The following is a 27,307-nucleotide window of genomic DNA, read 5'->3' as shown; positions in this document are numbered from 1 at the left end:
CTTGAGTGGATTATCATTTTAAAGGAGGAAATGTTAATGAGGACCTATGACATATGCAAAACAAAAAGGGGCGGAGGTGGGAGAGGAGATATAGCCTATTCTTATTTTCTCTGTGTGTGTGGGGGGGGGGGGCAATTGGGGTTAAGTGACTTGCCCAGGGTCACACAGCTAGTAAGTGTTAAGTGTCTAAGGCTGGATTTGAACTCAGGTACTCCTGATTCCAGGGCCAGTGTTCTATCCATTGCGCCACCTAGCTGCCCTGCCTATTATCATTTTCATCCCTCCCCGGTAGTTCATCTCAGAAAGAGCGATTTGGGATCCACAGGAGAAGAGTGAAATATAAAGGCAAAACCTGACCAAGTGAAATGGAAATGCTCCAGTCACTCTGAATCCAGAATGGGGGAGGATGGCAGGTCCACATTTCTGTTGAAGCATGAGCCGAATGTGGGGGTGGGCAGGAAGTGGAGTGGGGAACTGTTCATATTGTGAATACAAATGCTGTGGATTTGCAATGTGCATTTTAGAGAAGGTATCTTCCTAGGGCCTGGGTCCCCCTTCTTGCTGTACTTGACTGTGTAAATATTTTTCTTAGGGGAGAAGAAAGAGACTTCATTCATTTGGTAAATTTCACTGGAAAGAATTGAGAATCGTCTATTTAGTTATAAAAGCTGAACACCAGTATCTAAGTCACTTAAAAAAATTCATTTCTCTAGCTCGGAGATGATCAAATGAACTGTTTTGTGTGTGTGTGTGTGTTTTTAAATAAATGACCATAACTAAATAAATATTATCCCACTCCTGGTTGACACCCAGAGAGTTTGTGTCAACACCAACAGTCCTTTACTGAGGCAGCAATGGTATGTCAGCCTCCTGAATAATGGCTTTTCATGTTTCATGTTAATGCTAACAATGAGAAACATCTCAGACTCATTATAAGGCTGTCCTACAGACCCAGACATTCTGAATGCTGCTTTTCTAAATGAGTGGTAGGGAAAGCAGTAATACTGGGTTCCAGAAGTCCTTGGCGGTGAGAGGTGTCTATTCTGGCCCCAAAGATCTATTTTATTAAATTCATCTATATCTATCTATCTATATCTATATCTATATATACACATATACATACACATACATATATACATATACATATAGATACATATATATGTATATGTATGTGTATATATATAATGTGTTTTCTCTGCAGGAGGATCTGGGGAATACAAGAGGAACAACCATTCCTTCCCTCAAGGAGCATAAACTGTACTTGCAGAGGAGAGTAAGAAGGGGAGGAGAGACACAACTTTTATATAAAGACAATACAGAGTAATTTCAGTAGGGAGAACTCTCTTGAAGGCAGGGGTTATTTTTTTTAACCCCAGTAAAAACAAAAAAATTAACCTCACAAGCCCCCATTGGTGTAGTTCTCCACCACTGTTGGTTGTATCAATTAGTCAGCCAAACTTAATTAGCTTTTAGAAAGGGATATTTACTAAGGTTGGTAGAGTAAGAACAATCAATACAAGAAATCCCCTCCAAAATCTGTGGCCCACTCTCCCTTAAATACATTTCTTTTTTTTTTTTTTTTTTTGTGGGGTAATGGGGGTTAAGTGACTTTCCCAGGGTCACACAGCTAGTAAGTGTCAAGTGTCTGAGGCCGGATTTAAACTCAGGTCCTCCTGAATCCAGGGCCAGTGTTTTATCCACTGTACCACCTAGCTGCCCCCTTAAATATATTTCTAAGCTTAGAGAGCATCTGTGGCAAAGAGGTAACACACAGTTCCTGGAAGTTCTTTTGTTGGAGTCTTCAAAATATTTCCTCTAGGTATAGTGTAGCTTTTTCTACTAAGCTCCTTACATAACTCTGAATCTGCCTGTCCCCATCATGCCCAGGCTGTCCTTCAGTCTCAATCCAGGTATAGCTATCAGCTGTTCTGGGGATGCTACTAGGATGCCAATGGAAAGTTCAAACTCATCTACACCCCTTGAGGTTCATAAGGTCTTTTTCTGGCCAAGAGGAATAACAAGATAAGTCTGAAACTGAGGCTAAGACCATGACCTTTCTCCATCCCCACAAAAAATTTCTTCTCAGGGGCTTCTCTGGAGGTTTCCATCACTAAGTGTCAGATTCTTGAATGCTCTGGTCCCGAACTGGCTTTCTATTTATGGAAAACCAATATAGAAATACCAAATCTCCTCAGCCAGTGTGGATATCGTGTAAAATACCCTGTGAAAAGCCACTCCAGTTCATCCAATGGCTTTCAAGAACTTTTTGCATCGAGTAAAAGCTTTGATTGATTGATTGATTGATTGATTGATTGATTGATTGGAGATGGTCTCGACCGCCCAATGAGGTCATTACTCTTAAGTGGAGGTGGAATGATTGATTGTTGATTGATTTAATGGACCCCCAACCTTACATTTGCTTGATTGGATTGGATTGAATTGGGAATTGAAAAGAAATGTCTCATGTCCTAGTTATACCTCTCTAATAATAAGAGTAGAGTGCCCCACCAGAATCTTTCTTCACAATAAAACAGAACATATATAATTTGTGTTAGCAGACCATTCAGTGGTTACTTTGCTTTAATTTGGTAAGCCAGGATAAACAAGAGAACGTGAGCAAGCCTTAGGATGATCTACCTGTAAAAGAGAAGATTGGAGAGGGACCATGAACACTGTCTTCAAGTATTTGAAGAGCTGACATATGGAAGAGAGATCAAGTTTCTTCTACTTTGGCCACACAGGGCAGAATTAGGAGTCAAAGAAACAGATTTTTGCTTTAATGTAAGGAAAATTTTCAAGTAAGGAAAATTTTCAAATAGAGATATCTGAAAGTGGAGTGTGTAGCTGTGGGAGGTAATGGATTGTCCCTTTCCAGAGGTCATCATCTGGAGGCTGGAACCCAGGAATGTGGGATAAGGAATTTCTGTTCAGGTATGGGTTTGGCCTTTGAGGCTAACTCTGTGATCCCATAAAGTCATTTTCCCCTGCTGGTTCCCAGTTTCCTTATGCATAAAATGAAATGCTTGGAATAGCTAGACCTTTACATTCTGATACACTATGGTTTTATATAGCTAAAGTGTTTTTTTCTTTAATCTCAACCTCTATAGAAAGCAAGATCAATCATAAAATAGTTATGTGGTATTTCCATGAATAAAAAACATTTGAAAAATAGTTCATTGAAGTATGGTTATAGGGAGACAGTTAATCCTATAGAAAACCTATTTCTTGGATCAGCTTCTAGCCAAGTGTAAGAGATTCCCAGGTATGTAGTATGAAGGTCTGACCACATAGGGAACAGAAGCCAACCCATGACCCAAGATGAGCTTTTCTGTTGACTTTTAGTCATCACTTCTTCATGCTCCTGGACAGAAATGATTAAGTGCTCTGAGCCAACATGTTTTACAGTATGCCATCCTTACCAAGGAGAAAGGTGGATTTCAGACTTGGCAAATGGTTTTTCCTCACTGATGAGACAAGCACTTGCCTTTTCTCTGTCTAGGTCATTTGGTTAGCTCGGGGAGTAATTTGTCTTTCCCATGTGATGATTTTGGGGAAAGAAAACCTGGAGATCCTTGGGGGAAAACTCCCCTTTGCTGTTCTGTATACTTTCTCCCTACTCAGGGAATAAAAGCAGTGTCCCAGAAGTCAGAAGGCTTAGATATACTATCACCTTATTATGTCATCTTGGGTAAAACACTTCCTTTTTCCCTGCCCTTAGTTTCTACATCTGTATAATAAGGAAGCCAGACTGCATGATGTTTTGTTTTGTTTTTAATTCTGTGACTGTCTGGGGGCTATGGAGCAGGGCTCTTAAACTTCTTCCACTCATAACCCCTTTTTGCCCAAGAAATTATCATTCGACTCTAGGTATATAAGCATATAAAATAGGTATGCATAACCTTTTACTTTTGCCAAATTTTTCATGACCCCCACATTCAATTATGCAACCCCATATGGGGTCAAGATCCACAATGTAAGAAGTGATGCTACAGAAGACTGCTTTCTTCATTTTGCCTAGCATAGTACCTTAAAGTGCATAAAGTAGTTACTTAATAAATGCTTCTTGGATTCTCTACTAGATTAAGTCTATGGCTTTCTGGAGAGAAACAACCACTTTGGAGCCTTGACAAATTAAAAAAAAAACTGAGTTTGAGACAGCCAGATGGTATAGAACCTAGATCATTGGACTAGTCGTTAGGAAAGGCTGCCTCAAACATTTAACTAACTGTGTGCCCTTGGGTAAGCTTCAGCCTCAGTTTTCTGATTTGTAAAATGGGATTAATAATAGCATCTACCTGGGGGCAGCTAGGTAGCATAGTGGATAAAGCACTGACCCTGGATTCCGGAAGACCTGAGTTCAAATATGGCCTCAGACACTTGACACTTCCTAGCTGTATGACCCTGGACAAGTCACTTAACCATCATTGCTCCACACACACAAAAAATAGGATCTACCTCAGAGGGTTGTTAGGAGATAACAGAGAGTGCTTTGCCAACCTTTTAAAGTTATTTAAGCATTAACTATCATCTTACTATTTATCAAAGAGAAATATTTGAAGGGTCATCACATGGAAGAGGGATCAACCTTGTCCTGCTTGGCTCTAGGGGTAGAAATGTGGAAATAGGATCATGGATCTGATAGAGCCAGAAGGGTTTTGATCTACCTACTGGGAAAAGTTGAATACCAAGTCTCAAAAGTGGACTGACATAAAGGACTGACAATCTGCATGTTTAGAGGTAATCCCACATTGAAGAGATAACAGATTCCTTGGTATAGAGTATAGAAACAATGTCCAAAAATGGAATGGGTTGCCTTAAGAGGTAGTGAGTTGGGGCAGCTAGGTGGCACAGTGGATAAAGCACCGGTCCTGGATTCAGGAGGACCTGAGTTCAAATCTGGCCTCAGACAGTTGACACTTACTAGCTGTGTGACCCTGGGCAAGTCACTTAACCCCCATTCCCCCCCCCCCAAAAAAAAAGAGGTAGTGAGTTTCCCATCACTGTGGGGGAGGAGGGATCTTCAAGCAGAGACAAAAATTAGACTAGGTGGCCTTGAAGGTCCCTTTCAAACCTAAGGTCTTGTGATTCTGCCAATGAGAAGATCCAGGGTTTGTGGAAACCATAGACCTCCTTTTTCCAAAGAATCCTATACCTACTGCCTAAGGATTTGGAGGCGGTGGGGGAAACAACAGTTGAAAAGTGGCTAACGCCTCAAGGTTCTTCCCCTAGATGTGGGTTTTCAGATGATTGGGGGGAAGGAAGCTTTCTGGCATTCATGTGAAATTATTATTTGTAATTTTAGCTCATTTTCAAGAGCCCCCTGAAGGGAGGTAGATGGCTGTGGAACCTCCCACCTGAAATCCCCAACAACAGTATATCCAAGATTAAGGGCCAAAAGGAACCTTAGAGATGGAGAAGATCAGAGTGCTTCCTTTTACAGAAGAATATCAGTCTCAGGGGGAAGTGACTTGTGTAAGATCATTCAAAGGTCATAAGTAACAGAGCTGAGATTTGAACCCAAGGTTGCTGAGTCTAAATACAGGACTAGTTATACCTCTTTTTTCTTTATTTCTTGCAGCAGCAGCAACCCTAACAAATTAGTCTGGGAACACTTCTATCTGCATTTATCGAGCTATTTAGTAGTGTTTCATTTTTCTATCTTTTTTGGTACATTCTCTTCAGTCTTTTTTGCTCTATAACATAATCTTGGATCCTTCCTTTCCTCACTTCTGTTGTTGTTGAGTCATTTTAGTTGTGCCCGACTCTTTGTGGCAAAATTTAGGGTTTTCTTGGCAAAGATGATAGAGTAGTTTGCCATTTCCTTCTCCATCTCCTTTTACAGAGGAGAAAACTGAGGCAAACAGGGTTGAATGACTTGCCCAGGGTCACACAGCCAGTAACTGTCTGAAGCTGGATTTGAAATCACATCTTCCAAACTCCAAGTCTGACAGTCTATCTCCTGTGCCACCTAGCTACTCCTTCTACTTCCCTTCTTCCACTGGCTCATGTATATCTTAATATATTATCAAAGTTCTGGGCTCACACCAGCTGTGGTTTTCTACTTTTGATTTTTCAGAGGACAGCAAGGACTTGTTTTAAATATCTATCTCAAAGATATCTTGATGAACTCTTGAGTCAAGTCAAGTTAAGAAGCACTTATTAAGCACCTACTGGATGCCAGGCACTGTCTTAAGCACTTTGTTGGACCAGAAGGCTGTTGATGTCCCTTCCACCTCTCAAATTCTGTGATTCTGTTCTTCCTTCCCTTACATTTTGGCATTGGTACCTCACAGAGAAGCTAATGTGGAAGGACCAAGCTAGATGATTTTTTTTCTTAAAAAAAAGCATAACTGAAATATATCACATATAATATATGTAAAGTATATAATAATCTCTGTATAATAGATAATTATATATAATTAATATATAACACAATAATTATACATAATTGATATATTACAATAATACCAAATATAACCTTATATTATATAATTACGTATTATAATATATATGATAATTCTGACAATATGGGGAAACTAGGTTTTATCAGCAAATGGCAAACCAGCCAGTGTTGGTGCCAAGGGGTTAAGCTAGAGATCGTAAAGTGGTATTTCAGAAAACAAACCGCATTGGCCTGGTTTAAAGCTAAGACAGAGAGACTCCAGAAGCAGGGGTGTGTGTGTGTGTGTGTATGTGTGTGTGTGTGTGTGTGTGTGTTTGAGGGGAGCAGGTATTTTTTCACCTGAGGTCACTGCTAGGTGAGGAAGCGCACTTAAAGATATCTACACCAAGAAACTCTCAGTCACCTAGCACAGAGCGGGTGCCCAGAAAAGCAACTAGCATGCCATAACTCAAGTAGATTATTTAAATGGCCACTTCTTCCCAGATTATTTTTAATTAAATTTAATTTGGGGAGTTCCATTTTAAATCCCAAACTGTTCCCTCCAGATTCTTGAAGGTGATCAGTTCTTGAAAATCTCATGGCTAAAATGAGACAAGGAAGTGATAAGTTCTTTTTTTTTTTTTTTGGTGGGGCAATGAGGGTTAAGTGACTTGCCCAGGGTCATACAGCTAGTAAGTGTCAAGTGTCTGAGGCTGGATTTGAAATCAAGTATTCCTGACTCCAGGGCCAGTGCTCTATCCACTGTGCCACCTAACTGCCCCTGAGGTAGGATTTAAACCCAGCTCTTCCTGACTCTAGGTCCATGCCCCCATCTACTGCATCACGGTGCCAAATAAGATCCCCTATTATAAGTGGGCACTTACCCAAGATCGTGTCTCTAGGATTAGTGATACCTAAGTGAGGCCTTGTTTGGGGATCTAGGATCATAGATTTAGAAATGGAAAAGAACATGACTGATTGGTACCTAGTCTGATCTCCTCATTTTTCAGGTTAAGTGACTCACCCAGAATCAGAGTTAATGAGTGGGTTTTGAAAGACGAAGAAATTTCTATTTAGATAGGAGGCAATACCTTTGGAAAGTAAATATGCTTTTGCCAGAGGCCTGAAGGGGCTGGTAAGGACCATGGGATCATAGATTCTGGGCTGGAAAAGACTCATTTTATAGAAAAAGGAAATGGGGTCCAGAGCAGAGAAGTGACTATATCAGATTTGGACTATAAGTCCAGATCCTCTCACTATTGGTTTCAGGTTCATGGTTTACCCAGGGTCAGCTTTGGGGGCAGCTAGGTAGGGCAATGGATAGAGCACTGGCCCTGAAGTTGGGAGGACCTGAGTTCAAATCTCATCCCTGACACTCACTAGCTGTGTGACCCTGGGCAAGTCACTTCACTCCAATTGCCTGAAATATCCAGGGCCATCTCCAGTCATACTGATATATATCTTGCCACTGGACCCAGATGACTCTGGAGGAGAGAGTGAGGTTGGTGACCTTGCACAGCTTTGCCTCACTTAAATCCAATTCATTGAAACTCATGACATCACCTCCCCATGTCATGGTCCTTTTCAAGAATGAAGGACAGGGGGCAGCTAGGTGGCACAGTGGATAAAGCACCAGCCCTGGATTCAGAAGGACCTGAATTCACATCCAGCCTCAGATACTTGACACTTACTAGCTGTGTGACCCTGGGCAAGTCACTTAACCCTCATTGCCCCACCAAAAAAAAAAAAGAAAAAAAACGAAGGACAAACAACAATGATCCCCATTATGGTGACTACTTAATAATAACTGAGGAAATGATCCAAGCTACACAATTTATTAGCAAAACAGGCCTAATAAACTGACTGGGGAGCCCATTGACCCATTTATTATGCCAGTTTTGCTAATAAATCATTTAGCTTGAATTATACCATTTAACTGGTGAAGAAACTGAGTCTCACATTCACATGTCCTCTTCAGTGTTATAGAGACACAGGACTAATCTTTTCATTATTCTGAACATCTGCCCAAATGGCAATGAGATCTAGCCCTTATTCCATCCCTGTCTGCCCCAGGGAAGAATAGGGCCCTGAGCCATCCTGGGCACTCTGCCCCGTGGGTTGGCCCCCTGAGGATGAGCCCAGACTGTTGTCAGGCAGCAAAGGAGCTGGGCGGATTGTCCATGGAAAAAAAGGAAGAAAAAAAGAAGAAGATATTTTATTTGAATTGAAGAAAAAAAAGCCGGTTCGCTCATGACAGACGAGTCCTTTGTTTGGGTCCATGCATAGAGAACACCATTGACCTTCTCTCTCCAGCAGGCAAAGATCTCTGCAATTCTCACATCAGAATAGAGGGAGCCCGGGGCCTGACTCATCTCCCACAAGAATAGAAAGTGGCCTCTATTTGAAAGGAAAAGATGATCACTCAGAGTTGAGGAAAAAACAGCCACAGAAACTTTCCATTCTCAGGCTATTCCATGCTTGGTGCTCTCTGGCATGATGGGTTGGGAAACACACTGAGTGAGGGTTTTTGGAGACCTGAATTCTAGTCCTAGCCCTACCACTAAACTCACTGTATGACCTTGGTCAAATTATGCTGTGTGGCCTTGGGCAACTTACTTGACTTCTCTCTGCCTTAACTCTTTCACCTCCAAAATGAAAAAGTTGCACTAGGTGATGGCAGCTAATACTTATGTGTGCTTTAAGGTCTGCAAAGCACTTAGCTCATTTGGAACCTGGGGGAAAGATACTGTTATTATGCCAATTTCACAGATCAGAAAATTGTTGTTGTTGTTCAGTTATATCTGACTCTTTGTGATCCTATTTGGGGTTTTCTTGGCAGAGAGACTGGAGCAGTTTGTCATTTCCTTAGATGAGGAAACCAAGGCAAATAGGGTTAAATGACTTGTCCAGGGTCACACAGTAAGTATCTGAGGCAGGATTTGAACTCAAGACTTCCTGACTGACACTCTATCCACTGCAGCAACTAGCTGCCTCAGGAAACTGCAGCTCAGTAAATTTAGATGACTTGTCCAGAAGTGTTGAAGGTTAGATTTGAATCCAGTCCTTCAAATTCCAAATCCAGCATTCTAGCTATCATTCCAATATGACTTTTCTGACCCCCTATGGTCCTTTCTAGCTCTGTGGTTTTTTGAATTCATAGCTTTCTGGGGTCACTTTGAACATTATGTAATTCTAAACAGACCTGCCCTCAGGAGACTTCAAATCCTCTATATGTGGGTATGTGTGTCTTCATGCACCTGTTTCAATGTATACTTGTGTTCACTGATCAGATGAACTGCTAAGCCGTGTCAAACTGGTAACTTCCATTTCCCCCCACGCCCAGTACAACTGTAAACCTGGGAAACCTAAGTTCAAAGAATCACAAGGTCATAGAGGATCTTAAATTTAGATCTGGAGAGGACTTTAGAGACCATGAAGTCCCACCTCTTCAGTTTACAGATGGGGAAACTGAGGCACATTGGGATTAAGTGACTTGAGATCATGAGATTTGAGATTACAAATGGAAAGAGATCTTAGAGGCCATCTGTCAACCCCTTCATTTTATAGATGGAAAACTTTATGACTTGCTCTGTACAAAGGCAGAATTTGAACCCAGGTGTTTAGACTCCAAATCCAGTGTTCTTTCCACTATACCACAATGCCCCCCCCCCTCTTTGTGGGGCAATGAGGGTTAAGTGACTTGCCCAGGGTCACACAGCTAGTGTCAAGTATCTGAGGCCAGAGCTGAACCCAGGGTCAGTGCTTTATCAACTACACCACTTAGCTGCCCCACCACATTGCCTCTCTTTTTGCATCATCATAACTCTGGTCTTTCTCAGCAGGCTCTAGGAAATTCCAAATTCACAGGAAGACTCAGTCAAGGAAAGAGAGTGGCAGCAGAGAATTGGCCAGGCCAGCCAGCCATGTGCTCAGGAGGCTAATGTCATACTATTGGGCTGACCATTCTTTGCCATTTAGCACAAAATGTTTGGGTGAGAACAGGAGTATACCAGATATCAACCAAGAAGAATTTATGGTCTCTAGTATAGATGATTCATTGTTCTAAATGCTAGAGATAGAGCTACAAAGAAACAACCCCTTCTCTTGAGGAGTTAATAATCTATCAGTATGAATAAGCCAATCAGCATTCATTAAGGATGATATTATCTGTCAGGGACTGTGCTAAGAGATGGGGCTACAAAGACAAAAAAAGCTAACATTCCATCATCAAGGATTCAGCATGTTCACAGATTAGCCAATATGGGATGCAGTATAGAAAACATTCGTAGTTTCAGCGGTTGGTGCTTGCAGGTGAGGGAAGTGAGAACTGGGGGAAAGCAAGAAAGGCTTCTTGAAGCAAGCGTCACCTGAGATGAGTTGTGAAGGGAGCTAGGGATGTTTGTGGTATGTTGGGTAGCCAAGTGGCATCGTTGGAGTTACCGGAATTGGATTTAGGAAGCTCTAAATATGAATGCTGCAGACACTTCCTAGCTAGGTGATCCTAGGAAAAAGTCACTAGACCTCTCTCAAACTCTTCTTCCACATCTGTAAAGTGGGAGTAATAAAAACACTTTCTTCCTAGGGTTGTTGTGGAAATCAAATGGATCATGTGTAAAGTGCTTTGCAAATCATAGATAGATAGATAGATAGATAGATAGATAGATAGATAGATAGATAGATAGATAGATAGATGAGTGGGTGGGTGGATGGACAGACAGATAGAAAAACAGACAGACAGATAGATAGATGGATGGATGGGTGGGTGGGTAGATGGATGGACAGATGGACAGACAGATAGAAAGATAGACAGACAGACGGACGGATGGATGGATGGATGGATGGATGGATGGATGGATGGATGGATGGGTGGGTGGGCAGACGGACGGACAGACAGACAGATAGATAGATAGATAGATAGATAGATAGATAGATAGATAGATAGACAGATAGGTGGATAGATACATGGATAGATGGATAAGTGGATGGATGGGTAGATAGATTAGAGAGATAGAGCAATAGATATAGATATATAGACATATACTAGCAATGATTATTATTCAAACCCATCAAGCTCTTCGATCTTTTCTCTACCTCCCCCCAATCCCCATGAAAGTTTATCTGGGCTCATACAATAAATGGGCAACATCACTATTTATATAAGCTCTTTGTGATCTGCCTGAGTAATGTAATCAGTTGGAGGTTAGCTACAGCTGGGGCATACCAGCTTGTAAACTGTGTCTCCAAAAGATTCACATGGTGTCCCTTGAAATGTTTAGTATATTGTCATTTGAGGCTCTGCAAAGGTTTTTCTTCATTCCCATGCCATGGTCCTATTGAGATTCTCTGGTCACTTCTTGGGGGTGTGGCTTTGGGTGTGTGTGTGGGGATTTTTTTGGAGGCTGTCCAGAAAACAAGCCTCAATTGAGTTCCTTTATAAGTGGAGATTGCTGATCTCCAACCAGCTCTTTGAAACCCATAGGTCTTTCTATGATTGCTAATGGAATGGTTACTCTCTCCTGACTAAAAGCAATGTGTCAGGTTAAAAAGTATATCTGCTACAACATCAGATGATGCCTGAAAGTATCTGAGGCGATGGCAGGGCTGTGGGATGAGATGTTCAACCCTGCATTCCATTCTTCCATGGCATTGCAAAGGGCACGGGGCAAGGCCCAAGTGAGAGTCCTTGAACAAGAGAATTCTTTCTAATGAATGCTCCCCCTTTGTATCTATGTTTAGTTTCCTGAGAGGCTTCAGAATGCTGCATTGCAGCTCCCTTGGGGATTTCTAACGACTATTTGTTTCCGTGGCTAAAGCCCTTCGTGGGGTCCGTGGAAGATATTTAGAAATCATGGGTCTTCCTATCTTTGCTTAAACCTGATTAAGGGGTTCTTGTGGTATGGGCTCCCCATCATCCCTAACTATTATTGATTTGGGTTTTTTAAGTAAGTTTTTTTCATTTCTTCTGTTTTTGTATTACAGTCATTTCTGGATACAGCCCACACATTCCTGCCATTAGTTCCAGCACTGAAATCTCCCCTTGTGACAAAAGAAAACAATTAAGCTAAGTCAGGGACCAAGGGTGACAGCATGTCCAGTATTTTTCATCCTGAGTTCCCTACCTTTCTGTGAAGAGGAGGGAAGCAGGTTTCATTATTTGTTCTCAGGGTTCAAGATCGCTAATTAGAGTTCATCATAGTTTAGCCCGATGGCAACGGTCTTTTTTTATTTTTTATCTATTTATTTATTTTTTTTTTAGTGAGGCAATTGGGGTTAAGTGACTTGCCCAGGGTCACACAGCTAGTAAGTGTTAAGTGTCTGAGGCCAGATTTAAACTCAGGAAAATTAGTCTTCTTAACCCCAGGCTAGCACTCTGTCCATTGTGCCTCCTAGCTGTCCCCTTGGTATAGATGAACCCCTCCCTTTTCTTTTTTGACTTTTTTTTTGTGGGGCAATGAGGGTTAAGTGATTTGCCCAGGGTCACACAGCTAGTAAGTGTCAAGTGTCTGAGGCCAGATTTGAACTCAGGTCCTCCTGAATCCAGGGCTGGTTCTTTATCCACTAACTGTCCCTTGACATCTCTATCATCTATCCATCTATCTATCTATCTATCTATCTATCTATCTATCTATCTATCTATCTATCTATCTATCTATCTATCTATGTGTATATGTATATGTCTATATATGTCTATGTATGTATATATGTGCGTGTATATGTACACATGTATATGTATTGTGTATATATGCATATGTGTATGTATATGTGTGTATATATGCTAATGAGTGGGATTTCTGAATCAAACCGTAGAGATCATTTGGTCACTTTGCTTACATAATTCCATTTTCCCCTCATATGGTTGGATGGATTTACAATTCCACCCACACTGTAGTAGTGTGTTCCAGCTTTCCCATAGTCCTAGCGCCATTATCTGCTCTGGTTTTTGCCCTCCCCAGTTATAAATGGAAAGCTTACTTCTGCATGACTCTATCCTAGGTGCCATGCCTTAGGGTACAGAATTAAAAGCTTTAGTATGAAAGTTTTTCGACTTCTCTGCTTCATGGCTTAATATGCTCTCGGGTCTTCACAAATGCAACCACTTCCCTGGCCCCTGATGGATCAGTCTCTGGGTTCCAGCATTAGAAGCAATGGGCAGAGTTCTCTGAGAGTCCAGGTGGCCAGGCTCATTCTCCTTTCAGAAGCCCAGGAATTTACCAAGCATTCAACCAGGACTCCCTGGCTTTTTTATTTAAGACAGCTTGCTCAAGTGCAGTGATCTGGGTGGGGGCCAGGGGGCAGGGTTGGGGAGCCGCTAGTAGGATTAAAACGCAGCAGAGTCGGTGCCTCTGGTTTTGTCTCTAAGGCCTCAGCACCCCCACCACCCACCTCTGCCAAGGCTGACCGATAAAAACTGCATGGAATAGTTTATTATGAACTACTTAACCTCCTTCATCTCTTGCTGTTTTCCCTGCAGAAAATGTTCCCGTGTTCCTGCTCGGGGTGTTCACCTTTCCTTCTCTGTTTGCTTTCAGAGACTTTCCAAACCGCAATTTCGGGATCTATTAAAAGAAACATAAAATACCAAATTGGTTAGAATTCTTAACATTTAAAATATGACTTATTGTTATTACAGCTGAGCTAAGACCAATTAGACGACATTTTGGAATTTGGTCTTCGGGACGATTTCACCTGGCCTCTGTGGGTATTGGCTGCCTCTTTTAAAAATGTGGTTTCCAGGGGAGGGAGAGAAAAAAAAGAGGGACCCCTGAATTTGCCAGGAGTTTCTCATTTTGTTTTCTTAATCTTAGTTTCAAGCCCTGGTTTTTATTCTTACAGTAACAACTTGACAATTTATGCATATGTGTGTATACATAGCACCTTTAATCCAAATGGGCCTGAAAGTGCTTTATAAGCTAAGCAAACTGACAAATTAACTGTATAAATTGGATTTGCCCATCGCAGAAATGCACCAATACACCTCTGGAGTGGATTGGTAGTGGTTGGTTGCACAAGCAGTGTGGGGTGGACTTAGATGCCAGGACAACCTGGGTTCAAAGCCAACCTCTGGCACTTGCTAGTAGTATGACACACACCCCGACCCTGAGCAAATTACTTAATCTCTCTAAGCCTCAGTTTCCTCATCTGTAAAATGGTCATAGGAATGCCCATATTCCTTCTCTCCTAGAAGTATTTCGAGGTTCGAATGAGACTGCATAGAAAAGGTTTTATAGACCTTAAGATGCTACCTGTTATTCATTATAATTATTAGCATTAGGGGGCAGCTAGGTGGCGCAGTGGATAGAGCACGGGCCCTGGAGTCAGGAGGACCTGAGTTCAAATCCGGCCTCAAACACTTAACACTTACTAGCTGTGTGACCCTGGGCAAGTCACTTAACCCCAATTGCCTCATTAAAAAACCAAAACAAAACAAAACAATAATTATTAGCATTAATGATACTTTAAATATTCTTAATAACAAGAACCACTGAGCTAAACCATGCTAAAGAATTAAATCCAAAATTGGAATTTCTAGCTAGCATAAGTAATGAGATGGTCAAAATGAGGGATTCAGCCAGAGCTCTTCTTAATTACCTTTAATGACCTCTCACACTGAGGTTCTGGTCTACCCTAAAAGGTACTCCCTTATTTTACAGATGAGGGAACTGAGGCACTGAGAATTGAATCCATCAACAAGCATGTATTAGGGACCTACTATGTTCCAGGCACTGTGAGAGGTGCTGGAGATATGGAAAAACAAAACAAACTAGCCCATCTTCAAGAAACTTATACTCTTTTTTTGTTTGGTTTGGTGGGGCAATGGGGATTAAGTGACTTGCCCAGGGTCACACAGACAGCTAGTAAGTGTCAAGTGTCTGAGGCTGGATTTGAACTCAGGTCCTCCTGAATCCAGGGCCGGTGCTTTATCCACTGTGCCACCTAGCTTACCCAACAGGACCCTTTTTGAATCCAGTGGCTTTTTCTATTGAACCACACCAAGGAATTTAATCACTTCTGTGCACAGAAAGGTTGAGTAACTTGCCCAGGGCTCCAACCAAGTCCAGAACACAATCTGCCTTGCCACACTGTGCCTATAACAACCTTGATGGAGGTCCACCCTCTAGCTACAAAGCAGAAAACTCTTTTCCAAGATGGAGAGCAAAGTCTTTATGAACCATTAAGTAGTTGAATCCCAAACTAATATTCTTTTTCATAATTTTTTTTTGCAGCAAGTGCTGACTGATTCTGATGTGGTGACTCCAGAAGGTTGCATCAAAAAGGTAGGAGATCTTCCTCTGATGTGTCACTGAGTGGCATGGGCGCCCTGGGTTCTTTGTGGTTCTGTGAGCCCCCGGGACACATTTGTGCTGTATGTCAAGTGTGCATTTGGATGTTGAAGTGTGCATTTCAGGCAGGCAAGATGCAGGCAAGGGGAACCTGGCTTGTCCAAGGGTATCAATAGAACCAAGATTTCGGTGTAATTATAGCACTTTCGGTTTAGGACACTGGGAGCAGGGAGGGGAGTCATTTATTGTGCGACCCTGATTCATCCAAGCCAAGAAGGGGCTTCCCCCTTTGGGAGGTGGTGGCTATTAGACTATTTCATAGTAATTATTGCTCTATGTATTGAAAATGCTCTATATTTAAATAGATACATCAATGATTGATATACATCCATCTATAGAATGTGCCTATATCCATATACTAAATAAGCCACAAAATATTTTCATTTATAAACCTGTTTCCATTAGATTTGCAAACACATTCGAAGGAACATATACATATGTATAATTTATTTATTTATTTAGAATTTTATTTTCCCAAATTACATGTGAAAACACATTTTAACATCAATTTTTAAAAACTGTGTATTCTAAATTCTCTCTCCCTCCTTCCCCACCCCCCTTAAGAACTCAAACAATTCTATATACATTACACATGTGTAGTCATGCAAAACATTTCCACATTAGTCAGGTTATGAAAGAAAGCAGACAAAAAAGAACTTTAGAAAAAGGAACTAACAAAAAAAATTATGCTTCAATCTGTATTCAGATACCATCGGTTCTTACTTTGTAGATGGACTGCATTTTTCATAAGTCCTTCAGAGTTGTCTTGGATCATTCATATGTATATACACGCAACAAATACGAGTGCATCCAATGGAATATGCATGTACACACATGTCTATATGTGTAAACATACACGGATACACATATACCTGTGTATGGATTTTAAAACACTCTCCATTGACTTTGAAAACAAATGAGTGATCATAGCCCTTATTTATGACTGGAAATTCAACAACAGGAATGGCTAATCATTCTTAATGTAGGAAGAAGCCATCAGTTAAATAAACCAGCTATTAAATTCAAAACTAAAGTGCCATCCTAGGCCTGTCCAGTAATCGGCCCAGCTCCTGGTAGACAGTTAATCCTGATACTACAGAATGACTCACATGGACTGAGAGACATCCCTCTAATGGAAGAGGTCATACCCCAGTAGCAGCAGATGCCCAGTGGTTTAGTAATTAAGTAGTAGGATAGACTTTTCATTCAGCTGTTCTGTTTCCTTAAGCAGGGAAGGGAAAATTGTCTCTCATTCTGGATTTTCCCTTAAAGTAAAAATGTCTGGCTTCCTATTGGCGTCTTTGGTGAAAAATATCCCCAGAATAAACCATGGCAAGTCATATCCAGACACTTCTTATCCAGATCCCCACTGGGGAGAGCAATATGGTCCTATTTGCATTAGTGGATTGGCTTTTTGTAATCAAATTCCCATCAAGGGCTATTTCCACAATGGGAGAATGACTATTGGATTTCTCCTGGTCAAAATGCATGTTTGAGAAATGCTGTCACATATTTTTGAGTTGGCAACGCCGTCATATATTTTGAATTCAGGCCGAGGCCCTAATATAGGGACGTGGGAGCCATCTTACTTGCCATTTCTGAACTTTGAGAGTTAAAAGAAAACACTAGTAGGATTCTGCCAAATATGATGAAACTCTATCCCTGTCCGGCTCCGCAGCTCGCTGGAGACACAATCTTTAGACATATCTATCTGCAGTGGGGAGAACCAGTCTCCACTTACTAGGTTGATTCCAGTAGACCTTTATTTTGGAAATCAGGTTTCCCATTGGCCTCAGTTTCCAACCATGCCGTGACCTTTGGAGGGACCTCTAGCAACGGGGATGAACTTTTTACCTTCTTATCTCCATAACTCATTTGGCAGTGTCTGTGCCTCGGTGGGATCTTTTTTTGTCTGAGCAGACACGGGTGAGAAGGTGACCGAATAAGTTATTCTGATTCTCATAACCCAGTTATCAGAATGAAGTAACCCCGCCCTCCCCAGCCCAATGAACACCAGGGGCCTTTTCAAGCCCTTGAAATTATCTTGAATTCATCATAATACAAAATGAGCTGACCCTTCTTCTTCTTCTTCTTCTTCTTCTTCTTCTTCTTCTTCTTCTTCTTCTTCTTCTTCTTCTTCTTCTTCTTCTTCTTCTTCTTCTTCTTCTTCTTCTTCTTCTCTCTCTCTCTCTCTCTCTCTCCCCCTCTCTGTCCATTTTTTATTGTCTGCTTGAAATCTTATTGATAACAAGCAACAATTTCCCTAAGACCAAGACAACAGGAGTTATTAACCAGGTATTTTTTGCTTATAAAACAAAATTCACAATTTGACTTCTTTTTACTTTCTCCTGGAAGGGGACTTAATTCTACACACGTTGAAAGTATACCCAGTCCTCTACCTCCAAAGAAAATATTGACTTTCCCCACTCTTCAGTCTGGAACAGAGCCATTTAGTCACTTGGAAAAGGGATCCACTCTGGGACATTATGTGGCTGAAGGGCATTGTCAGGGAGCAGTAGCAGGAGTTTATGAGGTGGTAAATTTATGGAGAGATGGGCAGTAGGGTTTTACAACCTGGCTAAGAAAGGTCAGAGCTGTAAGGTAAAGAGTTCAAGTCTAAATGTAATGGTTTGTGAAGAGACAATGGGTAGACAGCTTTTCAACTTATTTTTCTTGAAGTATGAACGAGGAAAAATTCTCTACTTTTTTTTCTCCCTTGAATTCTATGGTAGTGGTTTGTTTTGTAGAACACTGGACACATGAGATTTTGCCCTCAATTCTACAAAAGGCAGAGGATGACCTGAAGAAATGGCTTTCTTCTAATGCAGAAAGGTGCATCTGAGAGGATAGCTGAGTGTCTTCTTCCTCGCTCCATACACAGTTATGACTGCTTATTGTACAAATGACTACTTGGAAGTCTGGTTTCACTGACCTTAGGCCCTAGAGGAGCTGGGTCTGAATGAAGAATTTTCTGTGCCCCATACCACTTGACAAACAGGGTGGATGTTATTTTAAGGGAAATGAGCCAGTGGAGGAGATTTCAGGGACATGAAATGTAAATATCTGAGGACAACCAGATAGTGAAGTCAATAGAGCCCCAGTGCTGGAGTCTGGAAGATCCAAGTTCAAATCCAGTGAGGGTTTGCAGGGATAACTGAGATTTATCCAGGAACCTAATGGTTGATAAATGAAATAATGAGTAACAAAAAGTAACCACGAGTTGGGGGGAGAAAGGTGCTCTTGCGAATGGGAAATGTTGGAACTCTGGTATCATTGGGTTAGGCATGTGACAAGAAGGATTACTGATGGATAGAAGGAATTTTCCCAAATGTGGTCAGGAAGAGTCAGAAACACCTGAACAACAGCAATAGTATTGCAATAGAGACCATGTAGTAGAATAGGGTTATGGAATAATAACTAATAACAGGATAGAATATAGTTGTCTATTCCTTACTATATCAAGGAACAGCAATTTCATTGATGTGAGTTCACCTGCTATTGACAACAAGAGAAATCAGTCTATGACTGAGCAGATATATTTTGAGAGTTACTATTGAAAAAAATAGGGGGGCAGCTACGTGGTGCAGTGGATAGAGCACCGGTCCTGGATTCAGGAGGACCTGAGTTCAAATCTGGCCTCGGACACTTAACACTTTCTAGCTGTGTGACCCTAGGCAAGTCACTTAACCCCAATTGCCTTGCCATAAAAAAAAGAAAAAATAATAATAACCAATCCATCACCCCATGACCAGTGTACTAAAGAGCCTCTCTGACTGTAGCACTTTCTCAGTCTCCTTTAATGTTAGTGCCTTCCCTCTGATGGTTATGTTCTATTTGTCCTGTCTGTATCTTATTTGTATGTAGTTATTTGGATATTTGTCTCTCCCTTGTTTTTTGTTTTGTTTTGTTTTGTTTGTTTGTTTGTTTGTTTGTTTGGTGAGGCAATTGGGGTTAAGTGACTTGCCCAGGGTCACACAGTAGTAAGTGTCAAGTGTCTGAGGCTGGATTTGAACTCAGGTCCTCCTGAATCCAGGGCCAGTGCTTTATCCACTATGCCACCTAGCTGCCCCTGTCTCTACCATTAGACTATAAGCTCCTTGAGGGCAGGGACTGCCTTTTGCCTTTCTTTGTTTTGTTTTGTTTTTTGTTTGTTTGTTTGGGGGGGCAATGGGGGTTAAGTGACTTGCCCAGGGTCACACAGCTAGTAAGTGTCAAGTGTCTGAGTCTGGATTTGAACTCAGGTCTTCCTGAATCCAGGGCAGGTGCTTTATCCACTGTGCCATCTAGCTGCTCCCTTTTGCCTTTCTTTGTAACCCAACACTCAGCATAGTGCCTGGCACCTAGGAGGCACTTAATAAATGCTTACTGACTCGATTTAGAGAGGCTTGCCCTTGAACCCAATGACAGTCTATCATAGATCCCGTATTGAGAGGTTTCCCAGTTTGGATGTGACCCACCAATATTACTGTTTCATTGCCAACATCCAAGCACAAGCCATTGGAAGAGGCCTTCAATGGAAAACAAAATATATTTCCCCTCTCTAGGCTTCAGTTTCCTCATCTGAAAATTCATGCTCAGTCAACAAGCCTTTATTAAGCACCTACTATATACAAAGGAATACAAAGAAAGGCAAATACACAGTCTCTGTCCTCAATGAAGCTCATAGTCTAATGGACAAGGCTGGACTAAAGGACGATCTTCACAAATGCTCCCAACTCTAGACTATGATCCCATAAAATGGGAAGCTATTTGTATTGTATAGTATTTTAATATGTAATATAAAAGGACATATATTGCATGAGTCTATTAGATGTAATTCTGTTATGAATATTATAAATATATATTTATTTTTTATATTTGGATTAGAGGAGAATTTAGCAGATCAAAAATAAGGCTGATGCCAGGGAAGAGGAGTGAGGAAGACCGCCAGACTATTTCTGAAACCAAGCCGCCCAGCCCCCTGCCTATCAATCATCAGTGACTTCATTCTTCCCTTCCAAGGGGCACCGGGGTTGGGAGGGGGGTGTAGCCTCCGCCTCTCTGCCTCCTCTCTCCCTCCCTGCAGTTCCTGCAACTAACTGCAAAGTAACCCAAGCTCCACAGCTCTCTAATTTACCCTTATGGGAGAGGTGAAGGATGGAAAGTCTCTGCCCCGATTGGAAACGTTCTCATTTCCCCCTGCATGATGTCTTCTGTGGGATAACCCGGAGTGTCTTTAGCTATTCCTTAAAAGTCACTTTGGATGAATGTCAGGGATTCAGGCTGGGGGCTGGGACTGTGCGGGGGCGGGGGTGGCTAGAGAGGAGGGGAGGCCTTTGCAAAAACCTTTCTTCAGGATATGCGAGTTTTTCTGAGTGTGGTGACAGGAGACCTCAGGGACTTCTCTCTTCAGTGGACTCTCTATTTAGTCTCTGTTTACTTAGAGGGAATAGCCTAGGGGCTACTGGAGAGAAAACATCTGTGGGAGATAATCTAGAGAGTTATCTATCCATCACTCTTGTCCACTCTGTCTCCCTTGAGAGTAAGCTGAGAGACTTGTAATGAAAAGAGCTGGTGAAGAGGCTTCGGGGACGAATAAAAAAGACATGTTAAGGGCCAGCTAAAAATGGATAGACGGCATCATTAAAGCTCAATAGGTTTCTTATCAAAATCCAATAGGATAGACATTTGGCAAAAGGCTGTAAATTCATTCTTTGACTTTCTCCAGAGCTGGAATTTATCTGTTAACATGAATATCCTATACAGGGGGAGATGGCATCAGTGAAAGAGAGTTAGATTCAATCTCTGGGTTGATATGAAAGGGTGGAAGGAAGGAAGGGGCGGGGGGACATCACACCAAGCAGTCTTTCTCTTTGTCCAATTTTTGTTTATTTTCTTTTTACAGCTCGAAATGTAAGGAAGTGTTAATAGAATACGACTAGCGAGATAATAAAAACCAAAGATGACCTCTTTCTCCCCCCTCCCTTAAAAATAAATAACCATGAGTTTGCTTTTGTAGACCTAAACTGTGGGGGTGAACAAAAAGGGAAGGGGACCCCACTGGGGCTTCCCAAACCTTGGCTCATATCAGGACACTACCCTGAGGCAGCATCAATGTGGCTAAAATGCAATGTTCAGGCAAAGAGTCCCAAATAAATTAGAGTTAATAAAGTTGTACGCCTGGGAGAGAGAGAGAGAGAGAGAGAGAGAGAGAGAGAGAGAGAGAGAGAGATGGACAGACAAATAAATCTATCCAAGTCTATTATGATGTACAAAATGCTACAGGTCATAAAAGTCATCCGATACTTGCACCCGGCTTTGTCAAAACTGGATGATTGGCTCATAATTATGATAATTTGTGAAATGATTATTTGGATATTATAACCATAGCTTGTCCCACTGGGCTGTTGTGAAGACATTTTCTATAGTCTGGACCATCAGGAATGGCCTCTGGTAACAGAGAATGTCGAAAGGTCTCCGAGGGCCTCTCCCAATGGGATGAGTGGGGCTTGATAAAAGATGACTCCAAGGAGCCAGAAATCAGACTTCAATAAACAGGCAGGAAGGTAGGGAGAGAAGATGGAGGGAACTGCTAACTGTCTTTTGTGAAGCAATTACTTGGGGGAGGCCACACACCCTGAGGCCTAACCAGGGTCTATCATAATACCAGACACCACACACACACACACACACACACACACACACACACACACACACACACACATACACACTCTCACCAGGACTGACTTAAGATTTTAAGTCGAGCTGTTTAGAGAGCAAGGAGTCCCTTTAAAGCCCTGCTTCCTGAGCTGAGCCCTCAGTTGGGGTTATCAGGGGCCTTTTTTTAATTAAAAGTGCAACGTGTGTGTGTGCGCACACGCACGTGCGTGTGTGTTTTGGTGTATAAGGGCAGGGAAGCAAGAAAACCTAGTAATATCACAGAAAGGTAGCTAGAACTGAGGTCTGGGTCTGAGTTAGATCAGTGGGAAGAGATCTGGCTCAAGAATCAAAGGTTCGATTCTTGGCTCTGACTCCCAAGCCCAGACTTATCCCACAGGTACAACCCAGGTCTCCAAATCCAGATAGAACACCCGGGCCACTGTACCATAATACTCCCTCTATCCAACACACACACACACACACACACACACACACACACACCCCATAACCTGCTACCTGGGTGATTTGGGACAGATCACTTCATTCTCTCAGGGCCTCAGATTCCTCACATGTCAAATAAAAGCTGCGCACTAGACAAATTCTCAGGCTCCCTTTCAGTTCCAAATCTACCGCTGGATCACAAAACAGCTTTTCTTTCAAATGGTGGCCATGGCAAAGGAAGGGGAAAAGTTGGACAAGGATTGGGAAATACGCTATTCCCCTGTCGGAGAGATGTCTGAGGCTCAGAGGGCTCTGTTTATAAACTAATCACTCTGTGACGTGGAGGATCTATCATTTATATGGTAAAGTCGAAAGAATATTGATTCTGGACTCAGAAAACCTAGGTTCAAATCCTGCCTATAATGCTTACTAATTCTGTGCCCTTGAATGAGTCACCTTTTTTTGTGGGGGGGGGGGCCAATGGGGGTTAAGTGACTTGCCCAGGGTCACACAGCTAGTAAGTGCCAAGTGTCTGAGGCCATATTTGAACTCAGGTCCTCCTGAATCCAGGGCCGGTGCTTTATTCACTGTGCCACCTAGCTGCCCCCAGTCACTTTTACTCCCCCTGGGCCTTAGTTTCTTCCTCAGTTAGAGGAATAGGTTGGACAAAATGACCTATGCAACCACCTACAACCCCTACTGGAGAAGGGAATAAACCCTTCGGTCATGAAGCGAGTTCTTAAGCTCAATGGTGAGAAACTCCTGCCTATTCGGGGTCATTTAGTTGTTCCGTTTCCCTCCGTTGTCTCTTCCCCCAACCTACCCCCACCCCACCCCCAGCTTCCCCCAGATCATGGCCCTCTGGGTTGACCAAAATTGTCACTGGAATTGGCAGGAGAGCTCCTTAATATGCATGGTCCAGTCCTCCTGGGGTCTCCTTCATCGATCCAGCCATTTCTTAGGGGGGCTCTAATTTGCTTGTTATATCAGTTATGTCTTTATGAAATCAAAGTATACTTAGCTGCCGCAAACAGAGGCAGCCCGGAGTTGGTTTTGATAATCTTTGGCTGAATAGGCTTGCTTCATTCCAATAAGCCTTGGACAAAGGGCCGGACAGTTGGGGGAGAGGGCCTTTTTTTTTTTTTTTTACAACATGTCTCTCTTGCCATTGTGAGGCAGCCGCTAATAAAAGAACCAGGAGTCCATTAATTCAGTGAATGAACATAGAGTAAAGTCAGTCCCCTCTCGAGAACGATAATAAGGAAGGTCAGCTCTGGTTGCCATGGAAACTAAGTACTCCTAAGAAGTTTGCATCCTTGATTTTGCTGAATCAAAGCCCCCAAAGTGGAGGGGCCAATGCATCGAGAGCTAGGACCGGAAAGTCAGAAAGTGCAACCTTGACTGGGCCAACTCTGTCCCCCCAACCCCACCCTCAACTGATTTTATTTTGGGGGGAAGGAGCTGCCTTTGATGAATTTCCCTCTGGTTTGTCCTTTGGTATTATTGACAGGTTGCTTCATTTCTTCCTCCTCTATCTTCCTCTCAACCCTTCCTCAGCCCTGACCCCCACAGGCCTATTTAGAGGTGGAGGGGGAAACCTGTTGACATATGCTTATCTGAAGAGTCTTTCTTTGGATAGCATAAACCAGGGAATGGGGCTGGATTGAGGACCGACACCACCCAGATGAACTCTAAACTCGCCTACAGCCAGCAGCTCCTGAACTTGGCACTGTGATGAGTTTCAGGTCTCAATATTGTCAATATCCCAACCCGATAAGAGTGATTAATGGCACATTAGTGAGTCCCAGATCTGGGAGTTACGACCAGCCCAAGACTAGGTGACGACTTCCGGGTTTCATTAGAAAAGTGACCTTTTATCATTCATTCTCCACCCCCAGTCCACCTTCCTTTATCTAAGTCTTCATTAAACCGACTTTAAACCACCCGATTAGTCCAGGGAGCAATGAAACTAATTAATTTACTTCCCATTAATTTATAACTGGCTATCTCTGCATGTCTGAGGGCCTGGTTCCTGTTCTGAAGCTGCTTGGTGTGGGGGGGTGTCACTGAAGGTAGACCTCTTTGGGCAACAGACTTTGGACTCTCTCTCGTTACTGATGCTTTGTTTCTAATCTAACCACCCTGAAATTCCTCCTGGAAGGAAAAGAGAACTAGAAAATGTTCCCCCCCTCCCATCCCTCAACTTTTTTAAATTTTGATTTGATTATTGAGCAAAAGGAGAGAGAGGATGTTTCTCACCCTCCCTGAGAAAAGCAACCAGAACAGCTAGTGAAATAAAGCTGGGTTGGGGGGGTTGGGGGGGGGCTAGGAGGCATGGCAGCAGCCTCCAGTTAGTTTAAGAATGCCAGAATGCCCTGGGGGACCCCAGACTGCCCCTGCCAGCCGGCCCCTGTCAGAGGCAGGGCCTGTCCTGTCTGGAGCCCCAAATCAGTTTTAGGAAGGTCATGTGAAAGAAAATCCTCAATCATGAGGAAGCCCTTGCCCTCCTGGCCCCCGCTGACATTTTCTGACAAAGCTGGAATCAGAAGAACAGACAAAACATCCCGAGTTTGGGAGGGGTAGCCTCTGGGATGTTAGCCTCAAAGGTAAACAAATGTACCTTGACTGCCCTCCCCCCACCTCCATCGAAGTCCCAGGGGGAGGGGAACAGGCACCCTGGGATCAGATCAGAGAGGTTACACAAATTCCACCAAAGCACACAGAGTCCAACTGGCCAATTCAGCAGATTAAATTCAATAAGCATTTATGAAATGCCTACTGTATTTAAGTGCTAGGGATACACAGGCCAAAAACTGGAGTCGCTGTCCTTGGGGAATCTTTACATTCCGCCTATCCTGTGTGTAGAAAAGTAAATAAAAACAAAAACATAATAATTTTTAAAAAAGATACAGAGCTAACAACTTGGAGGATTCAGAAGGGCCTCATGTAAGAAGTTTGTATTTAAGGGGAACTTTGAAGAAAACTAAGGATTCTGAGAGAAAGAGGTGAGGAGGGAGGTCAGACGGAAGCCAGGTTGTGGACAGATTGAGAAACCAAGCTGAGGAGTTTGTATCTTATAAAAAGAGGCAATAGGGTAACACTGATGACCCCTGGGCAGGAGACCAAAGTCAGATGTGAGTTTTAGAAATCACCATTTGACATCTGTGGATTAGAGAATGGAGAGACTGGAAACCCAGAGACCAGTTTTTGGGTTGTTGTTTTTTTGGGCGGGGCAATGGGGGTTAAGTGACTTGCCCAGGGTCCCACGGCTAGTAAGTGTCAAGTGTGTGAGGCTGGATTTGAACTCAGGTTGTCCTGAATCCAGGGCTGGTGCTTTATCCACTGCGCCACCTAGCTGCCTCCACCCCCAATTTGAACCAATTTGGAGACAATCCCAATAGTCCCAGCGTCAGATGAGGAGGATTTAACATAAGCTAGAACCTCTGTGAGTGGCAAGGGAGGTAGGGTAGGATAAATGGTAGAGATGCTTTGGAAATGGAAATGATAAGATTTGGTAACTGTTTAGATCTCTGTGGAGGGAATAGGAAGGGAAGGACCATGGCAGTATCCGTTTAGAACTAAAAAGAACCTTAGAAACCATCTAATAATTTAACCCTTTTATTTTATGGAATAATTAAACTAAACCACAGAGAGATTCCCTAAGGTCACCAGCCATTTTAAAACTAAGCCGGGATTTTTTTTTCATGTAAAACTGTGCTATTGTTTTTATTAATTTCCTCCCTTTTTTTTAGTTTTATGTTTGTTTTTTTTTAATTAATAAATATTTTTATTTATAGTTTGGGGTTCCAATTTTTATCCCTCCTTCCCTCCCTCCCCTACCCCCTCCCTGAGGCCACAAGCAATCAGATATGGGTTATACATGTGCAATTATGTAAAACGTTATCACATTAGTCATTTTGTACAAGAAAACTTGAATAAAAGGGAAAATGAAGGAAAGTGAGAAATAGCCTGCTTCAGTCTGTGTTCCATCAATATCAGTTCTTTCTTTGGAAGTGGATCGTACGTTTCATCCATAGTCCTTTGGGATTGCCTTGCTAGCTTTGGGTAGGCCCAGGGCTATAGAACTGTGTCTACCCAAAGCCAGGATTTGAACCCAGGTCTTCGGAATCCCAATCCCATGCCCTTTTCACTTCAGAGGGAACTACTTGCTGTTAAAATAAAGCAGGATTTTAAAAATAAACAGGCTCCCGGCACTCCCCAATGTGTGGGGCTCTCCAGCTACTAATGATTTCCACAGTCTCTCTCTATGAGTGCTGTTAAGCAAGATGACATCAAGCCGGACGGCTCTCTTAGCCAGAATTAAGTTCTGAAGCAGGATTTATTGTGTACATAACTGGCGTTATAAAAGCCAGATGGTAGAGCCAATAAAATCTCCAATCTTCAGGTGTGTGCGAGATGGAGTTAATTAAGTTGGGCAGCGCTATTAGGAGGGGGGAAAATATATCAGTTAAGGAGCCCCATTTAGCGTTTTCAGCCTTAAAAC

General features: G+C 42.3%; 1 protein-coding gene across 1 annotated transcript in view; it reads left to right on the top strand.

Moving 5' to 3' along the window:
* PRDM16 (PR/SET domain 16) overlaps positions 1–27,307 on the top strand; it is a 669,813-nt gene that overhangs the window by 327,175 nt on the left and 315,331 nt on the right. Inside the window, exon 3 of the mRNA XM_043997654.1 lies at positions 15,607–15,657. Within this exon, the coding sequence (XP_043853589.1) occupies positions 15,607–15,657 (51 nt within the window). The remainder of the gene's footprint in view (positions 1–15,606; positions 15,658–27,307) is intronic.

Source organism: Dromiciops gliroides, chromosome 3 (assembly GCF_019393635.1).
Source record: "Dromiciops gliroides isolate mDroGli1 chromosome 3, mDroGli1.pri, whole genome shotgun sequence".
Taxonomy (NCBI): Eukaryota; Metazoa; Chordata; class Mammalia; order Microbiotheria; family Microbiotheriidae; genus Dromiciops; species Dromiciops gliroides.
Note: the sequence above shows the minus strand (reverse complement) of the source record. Positions and strands in the feature narration are given on the sequence as shown.